At 51.3% G+C, this 15,663-nt stretch overlaps 1 protein-coding gene across 1 annotated transcript in view; it reads right to left on the bottom strand.

Annotated features, from left to right (window-relative positions):
* kcnh8 (potassium voltage-gated channel, subfamily H (eag-related), member 8) overlaps nucleotides 1-15,663 on the bottom strand; it is a 40,645-nt gene that overhangs the window by 6,407 nt on the left and 18,575 nt on the right. Inside the window, exons 3-11 of the mRNA XM_035429033.1 lie at nucleotides 15,392-15,523; nucleotides 10,453-10,583; nucleotides 9,400-9,634; nucleotides 8,906-9,063; nucleotides 6,214-6,418; nucleotides 5,702-5,917; nucleotides 4,565-4,764; nucleotides 3,131-3,380; nucleotides 792-1,006 (exon numbers count right to left, since the gene is read on the bottom strand). Coding sequence (XP_035284924.1) covers nucleotides 792-1,006; nucleotides 3,131-3,380; nucleotides 4,565-4,764; nucleotides 5,702-5,917; nucleotides 6,214-6,418; nucleotides 8,906-9,063; nucleotides 9,400-9,634; nucleotides 10,453-10,583; nucleotides 15,392-15,523 — 1,742 coding nt within the window. The remainder of the gene's footprint in view (nucleotides 1-791; nucleotides 1,007-3,130; nucleotides 3,381-4,564; nucleotides 4,765-5,701; nucleotides 5,918-6,213; nucleotides 6,419-8,905; nucleotides 9,064-9,399; nucleotides 9,635-10,452; nucleotides 10,584-15,391; nucleotides 15,524-15,663) is intronic.

Here is a 15,663-nt window from a genome sequence, read left to right as displayed (position 1 = left end):
CTCACTGATACCCATCATGCTCACTGATACCCAGCATGCTCACTGATACCCATCATGCTCACTGATACCCAGCATGCTCACTGATACCCAGCAAGCTCACTGATACCCAGCATGCTCACTGATACCCATCATGCTTACTGATACCCAGCATGCTCACTGATACCCAGCATGCTCACTGATACCCATCATGCTCACTGATACCCAGCATGCTCACTGATACCCAGCATGCTCACTGATACCCATCCCACAGCTCACTGATACCCATCCCACAGCTCATTTCAGAAGGTTTCAGTATGGAACTGTTTCACACAAACTCTACAGACTAACCAAGGACTGCATTACAGAACAGAATTCCCATTGCCACAGCATTGTACTTTTCCACACCCTCTTAATGAATATTCACCAATGTCGAATAATTCAGCTTTAGCTATGGGGGAGACATGGTGAGAGGGTGGGGCATGGAGAAGGGGTGTGGCATGGCGCGGGGGTGTGGCAGGGTGAGAGGGCTTTGCATGGTGAGGGGGTGTGGCAGGATGAGGGGGCGGAGCATGTGAGGGGGTGTGGCAGGATGAGGGGGCGGAGCATGTGAGGGGGTGTGGCAGGATGAGGGGGCGGAGCATGGTGAGGGGGTGTGGCAAAGTGAGGAGGTGTGACATGGTGAGGGGGCGGGGCAAAGTGAGGGGGTGTGGCAGGGTGAGGGGGCGGAGCATGGTGAGGGGGTGTGGCAGAGTGAGGGGGTGTGGCATGGTAAGAAGGTGTGGCTTAAAAGGGGGCGGGGCAGATGGACTCACATGACTCTCCTGGCCCTCCCGCAGGTTGTAGGTGAGGTCCTGCTGGATGTCCTGGACGAAGCGGTGGGCGTATTCGGGGTACAGGTCCAGCACCTCGTGGAGCCCCTTCAGACTGATGCACTGCAGGTCGCAGTAGGTCAGGGCCTTCACGTCCGCGTTCGTCTTAATCACGCGCTCGTCCACCGCCACGTTCGCCCCAATCAGGTCTCCTTTACCTGAAACAGGCCACCTTTTAAACCAATCAGGTCTCCTTTACCTGAAACAGGCCACCTTTTAAACCAATCAGGTCTCCTTTACCTGAAACAGGCCACCTTTTAAACCAATCAGGTCTCTTTTACCTGAAACAGGCCACCTTTTAAACCAATCAGGTCTCCTTTACCTGAAACAGGCCACCTTTTAAACCAATCAGGTCTCCTTTACCTGAAACAGGCCACCTTTTAAACCAGTCAGGTCTCCTTTACCTGAAACAGGCCACCTTTTAAACCAATCAGGTCTCCTTTACCTGAAACAGGCCACCTTTTAAACCAATCAGGTCTCCTTTACCTGAAACAGGCCACCTTTTAAACCAATCAGGTCTCCTTTACCTGAAACAGGCCACCTTTTAAACCAATCAGGTCTCCTTTACCTGAAACAGGCCACCTTTTAAACCAGTCAGGTCTCCTTTACCTGAAACAGGCCACCTTTTAAACCAATCAGGTCTCCTTTACCTGAAACAGGCCACCTTTTAAACCAATCAGGTCTCCTTTACCTGAAACAGGCCACCTTTTAAACCAATCAGGTCTCCTTTACCTGAAACAGGCCACCTTTTAAACCAATCAGGTCTCCTTTACCTGAAACAGGCCACGATTTAAACCAATCAGGTCTCCTTTACCTGAAACAGGCCACGATTTAAACCAATCAGGTCTCCTTTACCTGAAACAGGCCACGATTTAAACCAATCAGGTCTCTTTTACCTGAAACAGGCCACGATTTAAACCAATCAGGTCTCCTTTACCTGAAACAGGCCACCTTTTAAACCAATCAGGTCTCCTTTACCTGAAACAGGCCACCTTTTAAACCAGTCAGGTCTCCTTTACCTGAAACAGGCCATCAACCCATCAAAACATGTCCCCTTTAATTTCAACAGCAAAAAATCACATCATCATAACGTCCCTTCTCCATTTATCCCTAGTGGCCAGTCAAGGTACTGCCAATACAACTGGGGGAGCCTCCCAGCTAATCAGTGACTCAGACATAACAGCCTCCTAGGGCTGCTCAGATGCAGCGAAGAAGCCGAAAACATCCAAAAGACACGGTAACCATCTCCACTTCAGCGCAGTGCTCTCTCATGTCAGAGACGTGTCACGGAGGTAAAAGGGCTTTTAGAGTCAGAGCAGTTACAATGTCAGGCAGCCCTCCTCCAACATCAGAGAAAAACCAGAGAGAGAGAGGCGGGGGGGGGGGGGGGGGGGGGGGGCAGGGGAGGGAAACAGACACACACACACACGCGCACCCACACACACACACACGCACGCACGCACACACGCACAGTGTATAAATTATCACAGTTAACTTTCTTCAACAGGTCAATAAGGGAAGGATAATTGGTTTGAGACTGTTGCTGTTTTGTTTACTATGATGCCAAACTGGTTCATCCAAAAACAGTGTGCCGACTGGCCATCGATGCCACTCCCCAGAGATCAGGCAACTCTGCAGCTCCAGCCCCAGTTCCTGAAACACTGTCTCAGAGAGACCTGACCTGTACCAGTGGGCAAAGAGTTAGAGCACCAGTGGGCGGGGCGTTAGAGCACCAGTGGGCGGGGAATTAGAGCACCAGTGGGCGGAGCTTTAGAGCAACAGTGGGCGGAGCTTTAGAGCACCAGTGGGCGGAGCTTTAGAGCAACAGTGGGCGGAGCTTTAGAGCACCAGTGGGCGGGGCGTTAGAGCACCAGTGGGCGGGGCGTTAGAGCACAAGTGGGCGGGGCGTTAGAGCACCAGTGGGCGGGGCGTTAGAGCACCAGTGGGCGGGGAATTAGAGCACCAGTGGGCGGGGAATTAGAGCACCAGTGGGCGGAGCTTTAGAGCACCAGTGGGCGGGGCGTTAGAGCATCAGTGGGCGGGGAATTAGAGCACCAGTGGGCGGAGCTTTAGAGCACCAGTGGGCGGGGCGTTAGAGCATCAGTGGGCGGGGCATTAGAGCACCAGTGGGCGGGGCGTTAGAGCATCAGTGGGCGGGGCGTTAGAGCACCAGTGGGCGGGGAATTAGAACACCAGTGGGCGGGGCGTTAGAGCACCAGTGGGCGGGGCGTTAGAGCACAAGTGGGCGGGGCATTAGAGCACCAGTGGGCGGGGCCTCGTACCCAGGATGGCCAGCACCATGCCGTCCTTCAGCACCTCCATGGACCCGGAGCAGACGAAGAAGATGGCTTGCAGGGCGTCGCCCTGGCGCAGGAGGTACTCCCCGGGGGCACAGAAGGAGGTCTTAATGTGCAGGGACAGGGAGCGCAGGCACCCCCTGCTGGCCGAGGCGAACAGCGACAGCTGCAGGATCTCCTTGTTCAGGTGCATGGTGATGTCCGAGCGCAGCTCGTCTGGGAAGTCCTTCAGGAGCTGCGCAGGGGTTACCATAGCAACCGCCACAACAATGCACAGGTCACCCCAGCAACCACCGCGACAACAAACAGGTTACCCCAATAATCACCATGGGAACATACAGGCTACCTCAGTAATCACCATGGGAACATAAAGGTTACCACTGCAATCAACAGAGCAATGCACTGGTTTCACGTGTGTAAGATCCCTTAAGGATATTAAGACTGATTTTAAAATGTCAGTTTGTGACCTCCGAGTTATGAATGATGATGTCATGTGAGGTAGAGATTTATGTTGTTGTGTACAGTGGCTGATAACACAGTCACAAAAAAAGTTTCTAACAGTTATGACAGCCAACACCACGCTCGCCTGGTCTTGAGTTCTATTTAAAGCTGGGCTCTTACCTTGCATTTTTATTTATTTATTCTTACGGGACAGTGCATTAATTTATAGGAAAAAAATAACAGTTCTATTTTGGTCAACCTAGTTAAAAAACTGTCAAATGATATGATCAATGATTCATATCTGAGTTGGCTTTAATAAATGCACATATCTATAATTAATCACATATCTGGATTACACAGATCTCCACTGGATCGCATCAGCATCTGGCATTGCTAAGCGAGAGTCCCTGGATACTGTATCACATGGCAACCTGGTATATACTGGGAGGATGGGGGGGGGGGGGGGGGTTACTTTTTGACCTCCCCAGTGCGTTAAAGCTGTGTGTAGAGTTCTGCCTCTGCAGTAACGCTACGGAACAAGGCCCTTTCCCTTTCCTCTTCCGCTCTGAGTGACCGGCTCATCGCCACCTCTTTGATGAACTGATAGATACTGAAATTTATCGGTCAGTTGACTGATTCATGAACTGATCGACGACTTGATCGCTTCATCAATCGACTATCTTGCTCATTGGTTGCTTGGTTTAGTCACACATTTAATGACTGATTGATTGACTGACTTATTAATTCATTCATTGATTTGCTGATTGATTGATCAATTGATTGACATACAGACTGATTTATCATTGGGCTGCCTGGCTGATAGGTTGTTTGGTTTATTGATACATGTAATGACTTAATGACTTGATGGAACGATTGATTGATTGATTGATTGATGGCATGATTGGTTGTTTGGTTGACTGACTGATTGGTTGATTGGTTGACTGATTGATTGATTGATTGATTGATTGATCGCGGTACCTCGTTGGAGTCGATCCCGTTGTTGACGGACCAGGTGGTCTGGAAGTACTCGAGCATGCGCTGTTTGAGCTGGTGCGGCAGGTGGTGCACGCAGATGAAGTCCTTCAGGTCCTTGGTGCGGGTGTGGTAGAGAGACCACCGCGAGTACAACCGCTGGATTATGGCCGTCACGTTACCGAACACCAGGGCATGCATCAGGGCTGGGGGAGAGAGGGGGGGAGGGAGAGGGAAAAGAGAGAGAGGGGGGGAGAGGGGGAGAGAAAGAGGAGGAGAGGGGGTAGAGAGAGAGGTGGAGGAGGGGGGGGAGAGAGAGAGAGAAAGATGGAGGGAGAGGGGAGAGAGAGAGAGGGGAGGGAGAGGAGAGGAGAAGAGAGAGAGGGAGGAGAGGGGGGGAGAGGGAGAGAGAGAGAAAGATGGAGGGAGAGGGGAGAGGGAGAGAGGGGAGGGAGAGGGAAGAGGGGAGAGAGGAGAGGGGGGGAGAGAGGGAGAGAGAGAGAGAGAGAAGGGAGAGGAGAGAGGGACGGGGGGGAGAGAGGGAGAGAGAGAGAGGGGGAGAAAGGAGGGTGAGAGGTAAGTGCTGAGATCAGTGCTCAGAGATCTGGAAGTCCCATCGGCCATAACAGGCCTAATAAATCCCCCCCTGCACTCGCTAGTGGTGAGGGGGGACTGTGAACACAGCTGGGTGCTCATTTTGTTTTAAAAATAGATAAATAAACCCAGCTTTATATACTGCAGTCAGGAGTCTGGTGGTTTGGCGCTTGCTGTGCGTTTCTGGGCAGGCAGTCGCCCCCTAGGGGCAGAAGGGTGTGTGTTCAGGTCCTGCACAGCAGTCTGCATTTGAGTCACACACACCAGGGACCCTAAATTGAGCCCCCGCCCCAGGCCCGGCCTGGCATTTCAGCGTGTCCCTGCACATGCCTCGCAAACAAAGCTGATTGGCAGGTTCATTGTGAACATTCATGAGGGTATGGCCCTCTGACCCTTGACCCTCTGACGTCTGCACCCATGGCCCTGATTGTCCGGTACCTCGGACCCTTGACCCTGTAACCCCAGACTCTGGGCCCTTGGCCCTGATTGGCTGGTACCTCTGACCCTTGACCCTGTGACCCCGGACCCTAGGCCCTGATTGGCTGGTACCTCCGATGAGCATGATGCAGATGGAGAAGATCTTCTCGGCGTCGGTGTTGGCGGAGACGTTGCCAAAGCCCACGCTGGTCAGGCTGCTGAGGGTGAAGTACAGCGAGGCGATGTAGACGCTGCGTAGCGACGGGACCCCCGTACCGTTTCCCCCGGCAACACTGCCACCGCCGTCGTACGGAGACTGCAGCCGCTTCTCCAGCTCATGCAGCCAGCCTGCCGGCGGGAAATGCGTCATACACTAATCACACACACTGATCACACACTAATCACACACACACTGCACACACACACTTATCACACTACTCACACACACACTGCACATACACACTGATCACACGCTAATCACACACACACTGCACATACACACTGATCACACACTAATAACACACACACACTGATCATACACACACTGATCGCACACACTAATCACACACGAGATTACTCAAGCAGAGAGGATGATGGGATTTGAAGTACAGAGAGAATGACGGGATTTGTAGTCTGGAGCTCACCGATGTCCCAGTTCTTGGCATTGAGCTCGATCTCCTTCTTGCCGATGACGTACCAGATGCAGGCCATCCAGTGGGCCAGCAGGGCGAACATGGACATGAGCAGCGTCAGCACCACTGTGCTGTGGTGCGAGTACCTGTCCATCTTCTGCAGCAGCCGCAGTAACCGTAGCAACCGCACCGTCTTCAGCAGGTGCACCACCGACAGCTGCTCATCAGGGCAGAGACAGGAGAGAGAGCATCATCAGGAGGGCGGGGCCAGGTAAGTGCATCATCAGGAGGGCGGAGAGAGGGGAGAGAGCGTCATCAGGAGGGCGGGGCCAGGTAAGTGCATCATCAGGACGGCGGGGCCAGGTAAGTGCATCATCAGGAGGGCGGGGCCAGGTAAGTGCATCATCAGGAGGGTGGGGCCAGGTGAGAGCGTCATCAGGACGGTGGGGCCAGGTGAGAGCATCATCAGGACGGCGGGGCCAGGTGAGAGTGTCATCAGGACGGCGGGATGATCTGCTGCAGATTCTACACACCCTACAGATACCCAGCTCTGGGTCTTTACATCCCTCCCCTTTCCAGCCAGAGGCATCTTCTGAAAGCTTAGTCTAGCTCTGCAGCAGCTTCAGTACAGCTCTGGATGCTGAATGTTACAGGATCACGTTCTCTACATGAAGAACAATGTAGCATCAGCTATCCCAGCTTTAATATTATTATTATAAAATAAACAGCCATTAAGAGAGAACACCATATGCTGATCCAGTGTTCACGCTCTGAAACGGGTTTAATAATCTCATAAAACCCATTTCATAAACAGCCTGCACCATAAATCAAGGCTGGCCAGCCCAAATATTGTGAACAGACACCTCCCGACACACACGCAGTTTCCTCCTGGATACAGCTGGGAATAATGGCCACTTCTGAGGAAGAGAGAGGACGCTAATTTTCATTGAATGAATTAAACATTAAGAGGGAAATAAGCGCCAGTCTGCAGCAGACAGGTTTAACATCATAGAGCTAGGCTAGCGGAACAGCACTAATCACAACCAACTGAAGCCTCGTACACATACTCGCACTTGCACACACACACACACACACACTAACACACACACTTGCACACACACACACACACACACTCACACACACACTTGCACACACACACACACACACACTCTCTCACACACACACGCAGTCTTTTAAGTAGCCTTACTTTAATTAGGGCTCGGTGGAATAGCTCATAATTTGAGTTCTCCAGTCATTTCTGAGCTGATTGGCTGCTTCTCTGACATAGTACACCCACCACAGCATGAATTGATCTGACAGATTAAACTCAAGGGGACCCAATCCGATCAGGGGGCATGACACCCCCCCAAAGAGCAATGTGGCCCATTCCACAGAAATTGATTGCTGTTCTCCTGTTCTGTCATCCCGCAATGCAATTACGACCTGCTCTGAGGACTGCTGTCTTAGCCCTGCTCTGTCTGAGCCCTGCTCTGACTGAAACCTGCTCTGTCTGAAACCTGCTCTCTAAAACCTGCTCTGTCTGAGCCCTGCTCTGTCTGAAAGCTGCTCTGTCTGAGCCCTGCTCTGTCTGAAACCTGCTCTCTAAAACCTGCTCTGTCTGAGCCCTGCTCTGTCTGAAACCTGCTCTGTCTGAGCCCTGCTCTGTCTGAAACCTGCTCTCTAAAACCTGCTCTGTCTGAGCCCTGCTCTGTCTGAAACCTGCTCTGTCTGAAACCTGCTCTCTAAAACATGCTCTGTCTGAAACCTGCTCTCTAAAACCTGCTCTGTCTGAGCCCTGCTCTGTCTGAAACCTGCTCTCTAAAACCTGCTCTGTCTGAAACCTGCTCACTAAAATCTGCTCTGTCTGAGCCCTGCTCTGTCTGAAACCTGCTCACTAAAACCGGCTCTGTCTGAAACCTGCTCTCTAAAACCTGCTCTGTCTGAAACCTGCTCACTAAAACCTGCTCTGTCTGAGCCCTGCTCAGGCACATTACACTGCTGAATGTAATGCAGTGTAATGTGCCGTAATGTATTAAAGTATATATTAATGTAGTGTACTGCAGTGTATGGTAGTGTAATGCAGTGTAATCCAGTGTAATGTAATGCAGTGTAATACAGTGTAGTGTAATGCAGTGTAATGTACTGCAGTGTAATGCAGTGTAATGTAATGCAGTGTAGTGTAATGAAGGGTAATGTAATGTAATGCATTGTAATGCTGTGTGATGTAATGCAGTGTAAGGCAGTGTAGTGTAATGCAGTGTAATGTACTGCAGTGTAATGCAGTGTAATGTAATGTAGTGTAATACATTGTAATTTGATGCAGTGTAAGGCAGTGTAATGCTGTGTGATGTAATGCAGTGTAATGCAGTGTGATGTGATGGAATGTAATGGAGTGTAATGCAGTGTATTGCTGTGTGATGTAATACAGTGTAACGCAGTGTGATGTGATGGAGTGTAATGCAGTGTAATGCAGTGTGATGTGATGAGTGTAATGCAGTGTAATGCAGTGTGATGCAGTGTGATGTGATGGAATGTAATGGAGTGTAATGCAGTGTATTGCTGTGTGATGTAATGCAGTGTAATGCAGTGTGATGTGATGGAGTGTAATGCAGTGTAATGCAGTGTGATGTGATGGAATGTAATGCAGTGTAATGCTGTGTGATGTAGTGCAGTGTAATGCAGTGTGATGTAAGGACACACTCACCACGCTGACTTTGAAGGCAAAGAGCAGGTCGAAGGGCAGGGCGGCGACCAGGTCGACGATGAACCAGGTGGTCATGTAGTGAACGCAGATCAGCCGCGCCTCGAAGATCACCTGCCCAGACTTACTCACGTACGTGGTGCGGAAACTGAACACGATGTCTGCAGGATACACACACACACACACACACACACACACACACACACATATGTACATACACACACACATACACGAGTACATGCACACACACATACACACACACACACACACACACACACACACACACACACACACGTGTACATACACACACACATACACGAGTACATGCACACACACACACACAGACCACATGCACACACACACACACACACAAACACACAGACCACATGCACACACACACACACACACACACACAGTGCTTAATGTGATAATGGTGTACAATATTGGCATGGCATTTCTATATAGGCCTGGCTGTGAATATGGGTGTTCACCCGCACCGATGATGAAGAGGATCTCCACGGCGATGTCGCTGACCGTGGTACTGCGCGTGAGGTCATCGTCACCGATGAAGCAGACGTTGTACGGCACCGTCACGGCAACGTAGAAGGTGGCCAGGAGGATCAGCCAATCCCAGCCTGCCTTGAAGGTGCTGTAGTGCAGGAGGATGAACTTTGACTTCTTGGCGTCGGCGACCTTGTACTCAGGGAGCGCCGGCAGGTCTCCAAACACATTCTGCCCACAGGAAGACACCAGGTAAGCAACAGGTAGCAGGTAACCAGGTAACCAGGTAACTAGTAAACAGGTAACCAGGTAACTGGTAAACAGGTAACAGGTAAGCAGGTGACAGGTAAGCACATAAAAGGTAAACAGGTGACAGGTAACCATGTAACAGGTAACCAGGTAACTGACAGGCACATCACTCCAGGTAAACCCCAAGCCTGGATCTCTGAAGCTACTCATACCCCAGGGCAACTGCTTCAGTAATTCCCTCCCTGAGGACTGATGCTGATTGGACAGAGTGAGGACTGATGCTGATTGGACAGAGTGAGGATTGATACTGATTGGATAGAGTGAGGACTGATGCTGATTGGACAGTGAGCATGGACGCCTCTGAACACTTCACTTCACAGCGCACTCTGTACACTTTGATGTTCTGGAGGTGTGGTTTTGGGTGGTGTGAATTTTGGGGTATCAGAGGTGTGGATTTTGTGGTGTGTCAGAAATGTAGATTTTGGGGTGCTTATGGTGTTGATTTTGGGCTGTTGCAGATTTAGATTTTGGGTTTTTGAAGATGTGGATGTTGGGGTTTTGGAGGTGTGAATTTTGGGGTGTTGGTGGTGTAGATTTTGGGGTTTTGGAGGTGTGGATTTTGGGGTGTTGGTGGTGTAGATTTTGGGGTTTTGATGGTGTGGATGTTGGGGTGTTGGTGGTGTGGATGTTGGGGTTTTGGAGGTGTGGATTTTGGGGTTTTGGTGGTGTAGATTTTGGGGTTTTGATGGTGTGGATGTTGGGGTGTTGGTGGTGTGGATGTTGGGGTTTTGGAGGCCTACCTTGTTGAGTTTTAGTTTGCTCTTCCTCTCTCGGCTGTGCAGGTGTCCAGAGATGTGGTAGAGGATGGTACCGCCCCTCAGCCGAGCCGAGCTGAACTGGGCCCCCTTCCTCAACCGACCCTTACGCCTTTCTGAGGAATCAAACAAAGCCATGGTCCTCAACCGACCCTTACGCCTTTCTGAGGAACCAAACAAAGCCATGGTAACAACCCACAACTCAACACACAACATCACACCCGCAACTCAACACGCATGGTAACAACCCACAACTCAACACACAACATCACACCCGCAACTCAACACACAACATCACACCCGGAACTCAACACGCATGGTAACAACCCACAACTCAACACACAACATCACACCCGGAACTCAACACGCATGGTAACAACCCACAACTCAACACACACGGTAACAACCCACAACTCAACACACAACATCACACCCGCAACTCAACACGCATGGTAACAACTGACAACTCAACACAACTGTAGTCTCCCCTGAGCACAAGCTCTGCCCACAACATTTCTCACGTACTTCTTATCTTCACAAAGAGTTTACTTCTTCTCCAAAGAAAGTGACCCAGTGCACCACCAAAATGACATACTGACATTATCAGTGCTGAAATGCTAATGTATTAAATTTAATTTCTTATGCATTTTCCAGATTGTCATATTTTTTTCCCTTTGTGACCTCCATTCTTCAGCACAAGATCATCTTCATAAGATTAAGAAACAGGAGAAATGAGTTACGGTAGAGGACTCACATTAACTTAATCACAAAATCATAGAAAGAGATCTACATTTTTATTCAAAGGCTGTCTTGAAGAGATTTATTTTTGGATGTGGGAAAGGGTTACTGATTGAGAGGAAAGGTGAAATCCATCCAAAAACGCAGAATTCCCGTTTATATCCCGCATTCGTTCCCCAGGTCCTCAGATTCAGGCCAGGTCTCCTCAGACGTCGCTGGATTACAGGTGACAGCTAACGGGATACCGCTAACGTGATATCGCTAACGTGATACCGCTAATGGGATAGCGCTAACGGGACATCGCTAACATGATACCGCTAACGGGATAGCACTAACGTGATGCCGCTAACGTGATACCACTAATGGGATAGCGCTAACGTGATACCGTAACGTGATACCGTAACGTGATACCGCTAACGTGATACCGTAACGTGATACCGTAACGTGATGCCGCTAACGTGATACCGTAACGTGATACCGTAACGTGATACCGCTAACGGGATAGCACTAACGTGATACCGCTAACAGGATAGCACTAACGGGATACCGCTAACAGGATAGCACTAACGGGATACCGCTAACAGGATAGCACTAACGGGATACTGCTAACAGGATAGCACTAACGGGATACCGCTAACAGGATAGCACTAACGGGATATCGCTAACGTGATACCGCTAACGGGATAGCACTAACGGCATATGGACCGTGGCGTAGTACCACCCCTGTGGGTTAATTATAGCTGCATGCCGCACTACGATCGCGCCGCTGACACCATTTCGACGAGGGAACGGCGGTCTTCCCGCGTTGGTGGGAGAAAGCGGGGCAGCCGCTGATGGGCCTCCTGCTTCCAGCGAGTTTATTTCGGGAGGTTTCCACCGACGGGCTCCCGCCTGCGCGTCGATTCGCTTCGAAACAAGCCGTCTGGGGCGCCCGATTTGTGACAGGGCTTCTGTGAGCTGAATAGGCGTCCCTCGCATGCAGGGGACGGGGGCGTGGGGGGGGGGGGGGTAGACAGAGAGGAGGAGGGGGCTGGAGAGCGAGAGAGGGGTGCGGAGTTTGGTGTTCGCACAACAGGCTGTAATCACCGCTAAAACCCGCCAATCAGCAGGGAGTCGGGTCTATTTTTAGCTCACAATGAATTTCCCCTTCACTCTGTTACCTGTGAGGTCACACCCAGAGAGGGAGAGAGAGATAGAGAGAGAGAGAGAGAGAGAGAGGGGGGGAGAGGGAGGGAGAGAGGGGAGAGAGAGAGGGGGAGAGGGATGGAGAGAGGGGAGAGAGAAAAAGAGAGAGGGGGGAAGAAAGAGAGAGAGGGAGGGAGAGAGAGGGGAGGGGGGAGAGAGAGAGGGGCGAAAGAGAGAGAGAGAGAGAGAGAGGGAGAGGAAGAGAGCGTGAGAGAGAGAGTAAGAGAAAGGGTGAGAAAGAGAGAGGGAGAGTCTTTCTTTCCTGTAAATTAATCAGAATGCAGCCAGAGATAATGGGAGACAGGTGTGGAATCTGGGTTAGCAGTGGGCGGGGCTATAGGTCTTCCCCTGGTCTGATACTAAACACACAAACATACACACACACACACACAAACTCTCTCTCTCTGTCTCTTTCACACACACACACACACACACACCACCATCCTGACTGTTTCATTCCATTAAACCAAAATTATTCTACAGGATATGAATCACTTTCTGTGAAGAAGAATCACTTTCTTCCGAAAAGCCTAATTTCCGTAATTATGCCGCGATGCTTCTGTGAGCAACGTTTCAGCTCCTCTACTCAGAGAGCCTCACTCCACCGCTCGTTTACCAACCCCCCGTCCTCTCCCTTTCCTCAGTCTCTCTCTCCTTCCCCCCATCCTCTCTCTTTCCTCAGTCTCTCTCTCCTTCCCCTCAGTCTCTCTCTCCTTCCCCTCAGTCTCTCTCTCCTTCCTCTCAGTCTCTCTCTCTTTCCCCCCAGTCTCTCTCTCCTTCCCCTCAGTCTCTCTCTCCTTCCCCTCAGTCTCTCTCTCCTTCCTCTCAGTCTCTCTCTCTTTCCCCCCAGTCTCTCTCTCCTTCCTCTCAGTCTCTCTCTCCTTCCTCTCAGTCTCTCTCTCCTTCCTCTCAGTCTCTCTCTCCTTCCCCTCAGTCTCTCTCTCCTTCCCCCCAGTCTCTCTCTCCTTCCCCTCAGTCTCTCTCTCCTTCCTCTCAGTCTCTCTCTCTTTCCCCCCAGTCTCTCTCTCCTTCCTCTCAGTCTCTCTCTCCTTCCTCTCAGTCTCTCTCTCCTTCCTCTCAGTCTCTCTCTCCTTCCCCTCAGTCTCTCTCTCCTTCCCCCCAGTCTCTCTCTCCTTCCCCTCAGTCTCTCTCTCCTTCCTCTCAGTCTCTCTCTCCTTCCTCTCAGTCTCTCTCTCCTTCCTCTCAGTCTCTCTCTCCTTCCCCTCAGTCTCTCTCTCCTTCCCCCCAGTCTCTCTCTCCTTCCCCTCAGTCTCTCTCTCCTTCCCCTCAGTCTCTCTCTCCTTCCCCTCAGTCTCTCTCTCCTTCCTCTCAGTCTCTCTCTCTTTCCTCTCAGTCTCTCCCTCCTTCCTCTCAGTCTCTCTCTCCTTCCCCTCAGTCTCTCTCTCCATCCTCTCAGTCTCTCTCTCCTTCCCCTCAGTCTCTCTCTCCTTCCTCTCAGTCTCTCTCTCCTTCCCCTCAGTCTGTCTCTCCTTCCCCTCAGCCTGTCTCTCCTTCCCCTCAGTCTCTCTCTCCTTCCCCTCAGTCTCTCTCTCCTTCCCCTCAGTCTCTCTCTCCTTCCCCCCAGTCTGTCTCTCCTTCCCCCCAGTCTCTCTCTCCTTCCCCTCAGTCTCTCTCTCTTTCCCCTCAGTCTGTCTCTCCTTCCCCTCAGTCTGTCTCTCCTTCCCCCCAGTCTCTCTCTCCTTCCCCTCAGTCTGTCTCTCCTTCCCCTCAGTCTGTCTCTCCTTCCCCTCAGTCTCTCTCTCCTTCCCCTCAGTCTCTCTCTCTTTCCCCTCAGTCTCTCTCTCCTTCCCCTCAGTCTGTCTCTCCTTCCTCTCAGTCTCTCTCTCCTTCCCCCCAGTCTCTCTCTCCTTCCCCTCAGTCTCTCTCTCTTTCCCCTCAGTCTGTCTCTCCTTCCCCTCAGTCTCTCTCTCCTTCCCCTCAGTCTCTCTCTCCTTCCCCTCAGTCTCTCTCTCCTTCCCCCCAGTCTCTCTCTCCTTCCTCTCAGTCTCTCTCTCCTTCCCCTCAGTCTCTCTCTCCTTCCCCTCAGTCTCTCTCTCCTTCCCCTCAGTCTCTCTCTCCTTCCTCTTGGTCTCTCTCTCCTTCCCCTCAGTCTGTCTCTCCTTCCCCTCAGTCTGTCTCTCCTTCCCCTCAGTCTCTCTCTCCTTCCCCTCAGCCTGTCTCTCCTTCCCCTCAGTCTCTCTCTCCTTCCTCTCAGTCTCTCTCTCCTTCCCCCCAGTCTCTCTCTCCTTCCTCTCAGTCTCTCTCTCCTTCCCCCCAGTCTCTCTCTCCTTCCCCTCAGTCTCTCTCTCCTTCCCCCCAGTCTCTCTCTCCTTCCCCTCAGTCTCTCTCTCCTTCCCCTCAGTCTCTCTCTCCTTCCCCCCAGTCTCTCTCTCCTTCCCCTCAGTCTCTCTCTCCTTCCCCCCAGTCTCTCTCTCCTTCCCCCCAGTCTCTCTCTCCTTCCCCTCCGTCTCTCTCTCCTTCCTCTCAGTCTGTACATCCAGGCCTGTTTCATCACCACGGAGATTTGGGAGGACAGTTCTGCAGCGCTAATGGCCACTGCCTCTTTCAACTGTGCAGTCAGTGCAGCCAAACTGCGCAGTCACCGCAGCCGAACTGCGCAGTCAGTGCAGCTCGAATCGGGCAGTAAGTACAGCCAAACTGTGCAGTCACCGCAGCCAAACTGCGCAGTCAGTGCAGCTGGAGGAGTGCGCTACTTACAAACGTGGCACAGGCAGACTGCAAAAGCCCAGTCGACCAAAGGGAGGCGCTGGCGAAGTCTATCAGTGTATGATGTATTTTATCAATGTATGCTGTATTTTATCAGCGTATGATGTATTTTATCAGTGTATGATGTATTTTATCAGCGCATGATTTACTCTGTCAGTGTATGATGTATTTTATCAGTGTATGCTGTAATTTATCATTGTATGCTGTATTTTATCAGCGCACGATGTACTCTGTCAGTGTTGCTTTTGCACTGAGCTGGGAGCCCCATGCTTACCTTCTCTCTTGTCCTCAGGGACAACCTTGACCTTGGTGTCGGTGATGTCCTTAAAGGAGGCCAGGAACAGGACCACGTCGCCCTTCTCGTTTTTAATGGGGACGATGTCCAGTAAGCACCAGAAGAGCGTCGCTACGGGAACGAACCCAGAGCATGCACACAAAACACACAAAACATGGAAAACACACAAAACACACAAATAATCCATAAATAAAACAGAAAACGCCGTCGCACTGCTGTAAAACCACATGCTAAATGTTCAGTGTGACATC

This window comes from Anguilla anguilla, chromosome 8 (assembly GCF_013347855.1).
Source record: "Anguilla anguilla isolate fAngAng1 chromosome 8, fAngAng1.pri, whole genome shotgun sequence".
Taxonomy (NCBI): Eukaryota; Metazoa; Chordata; class Actinopteri; order Anguilliformes; family Anguillidae; genus Anguilla; species Anguilla anguilla.
This window is presented reverse-complemented; position numbering and strand designations above follow the sequence as displayed.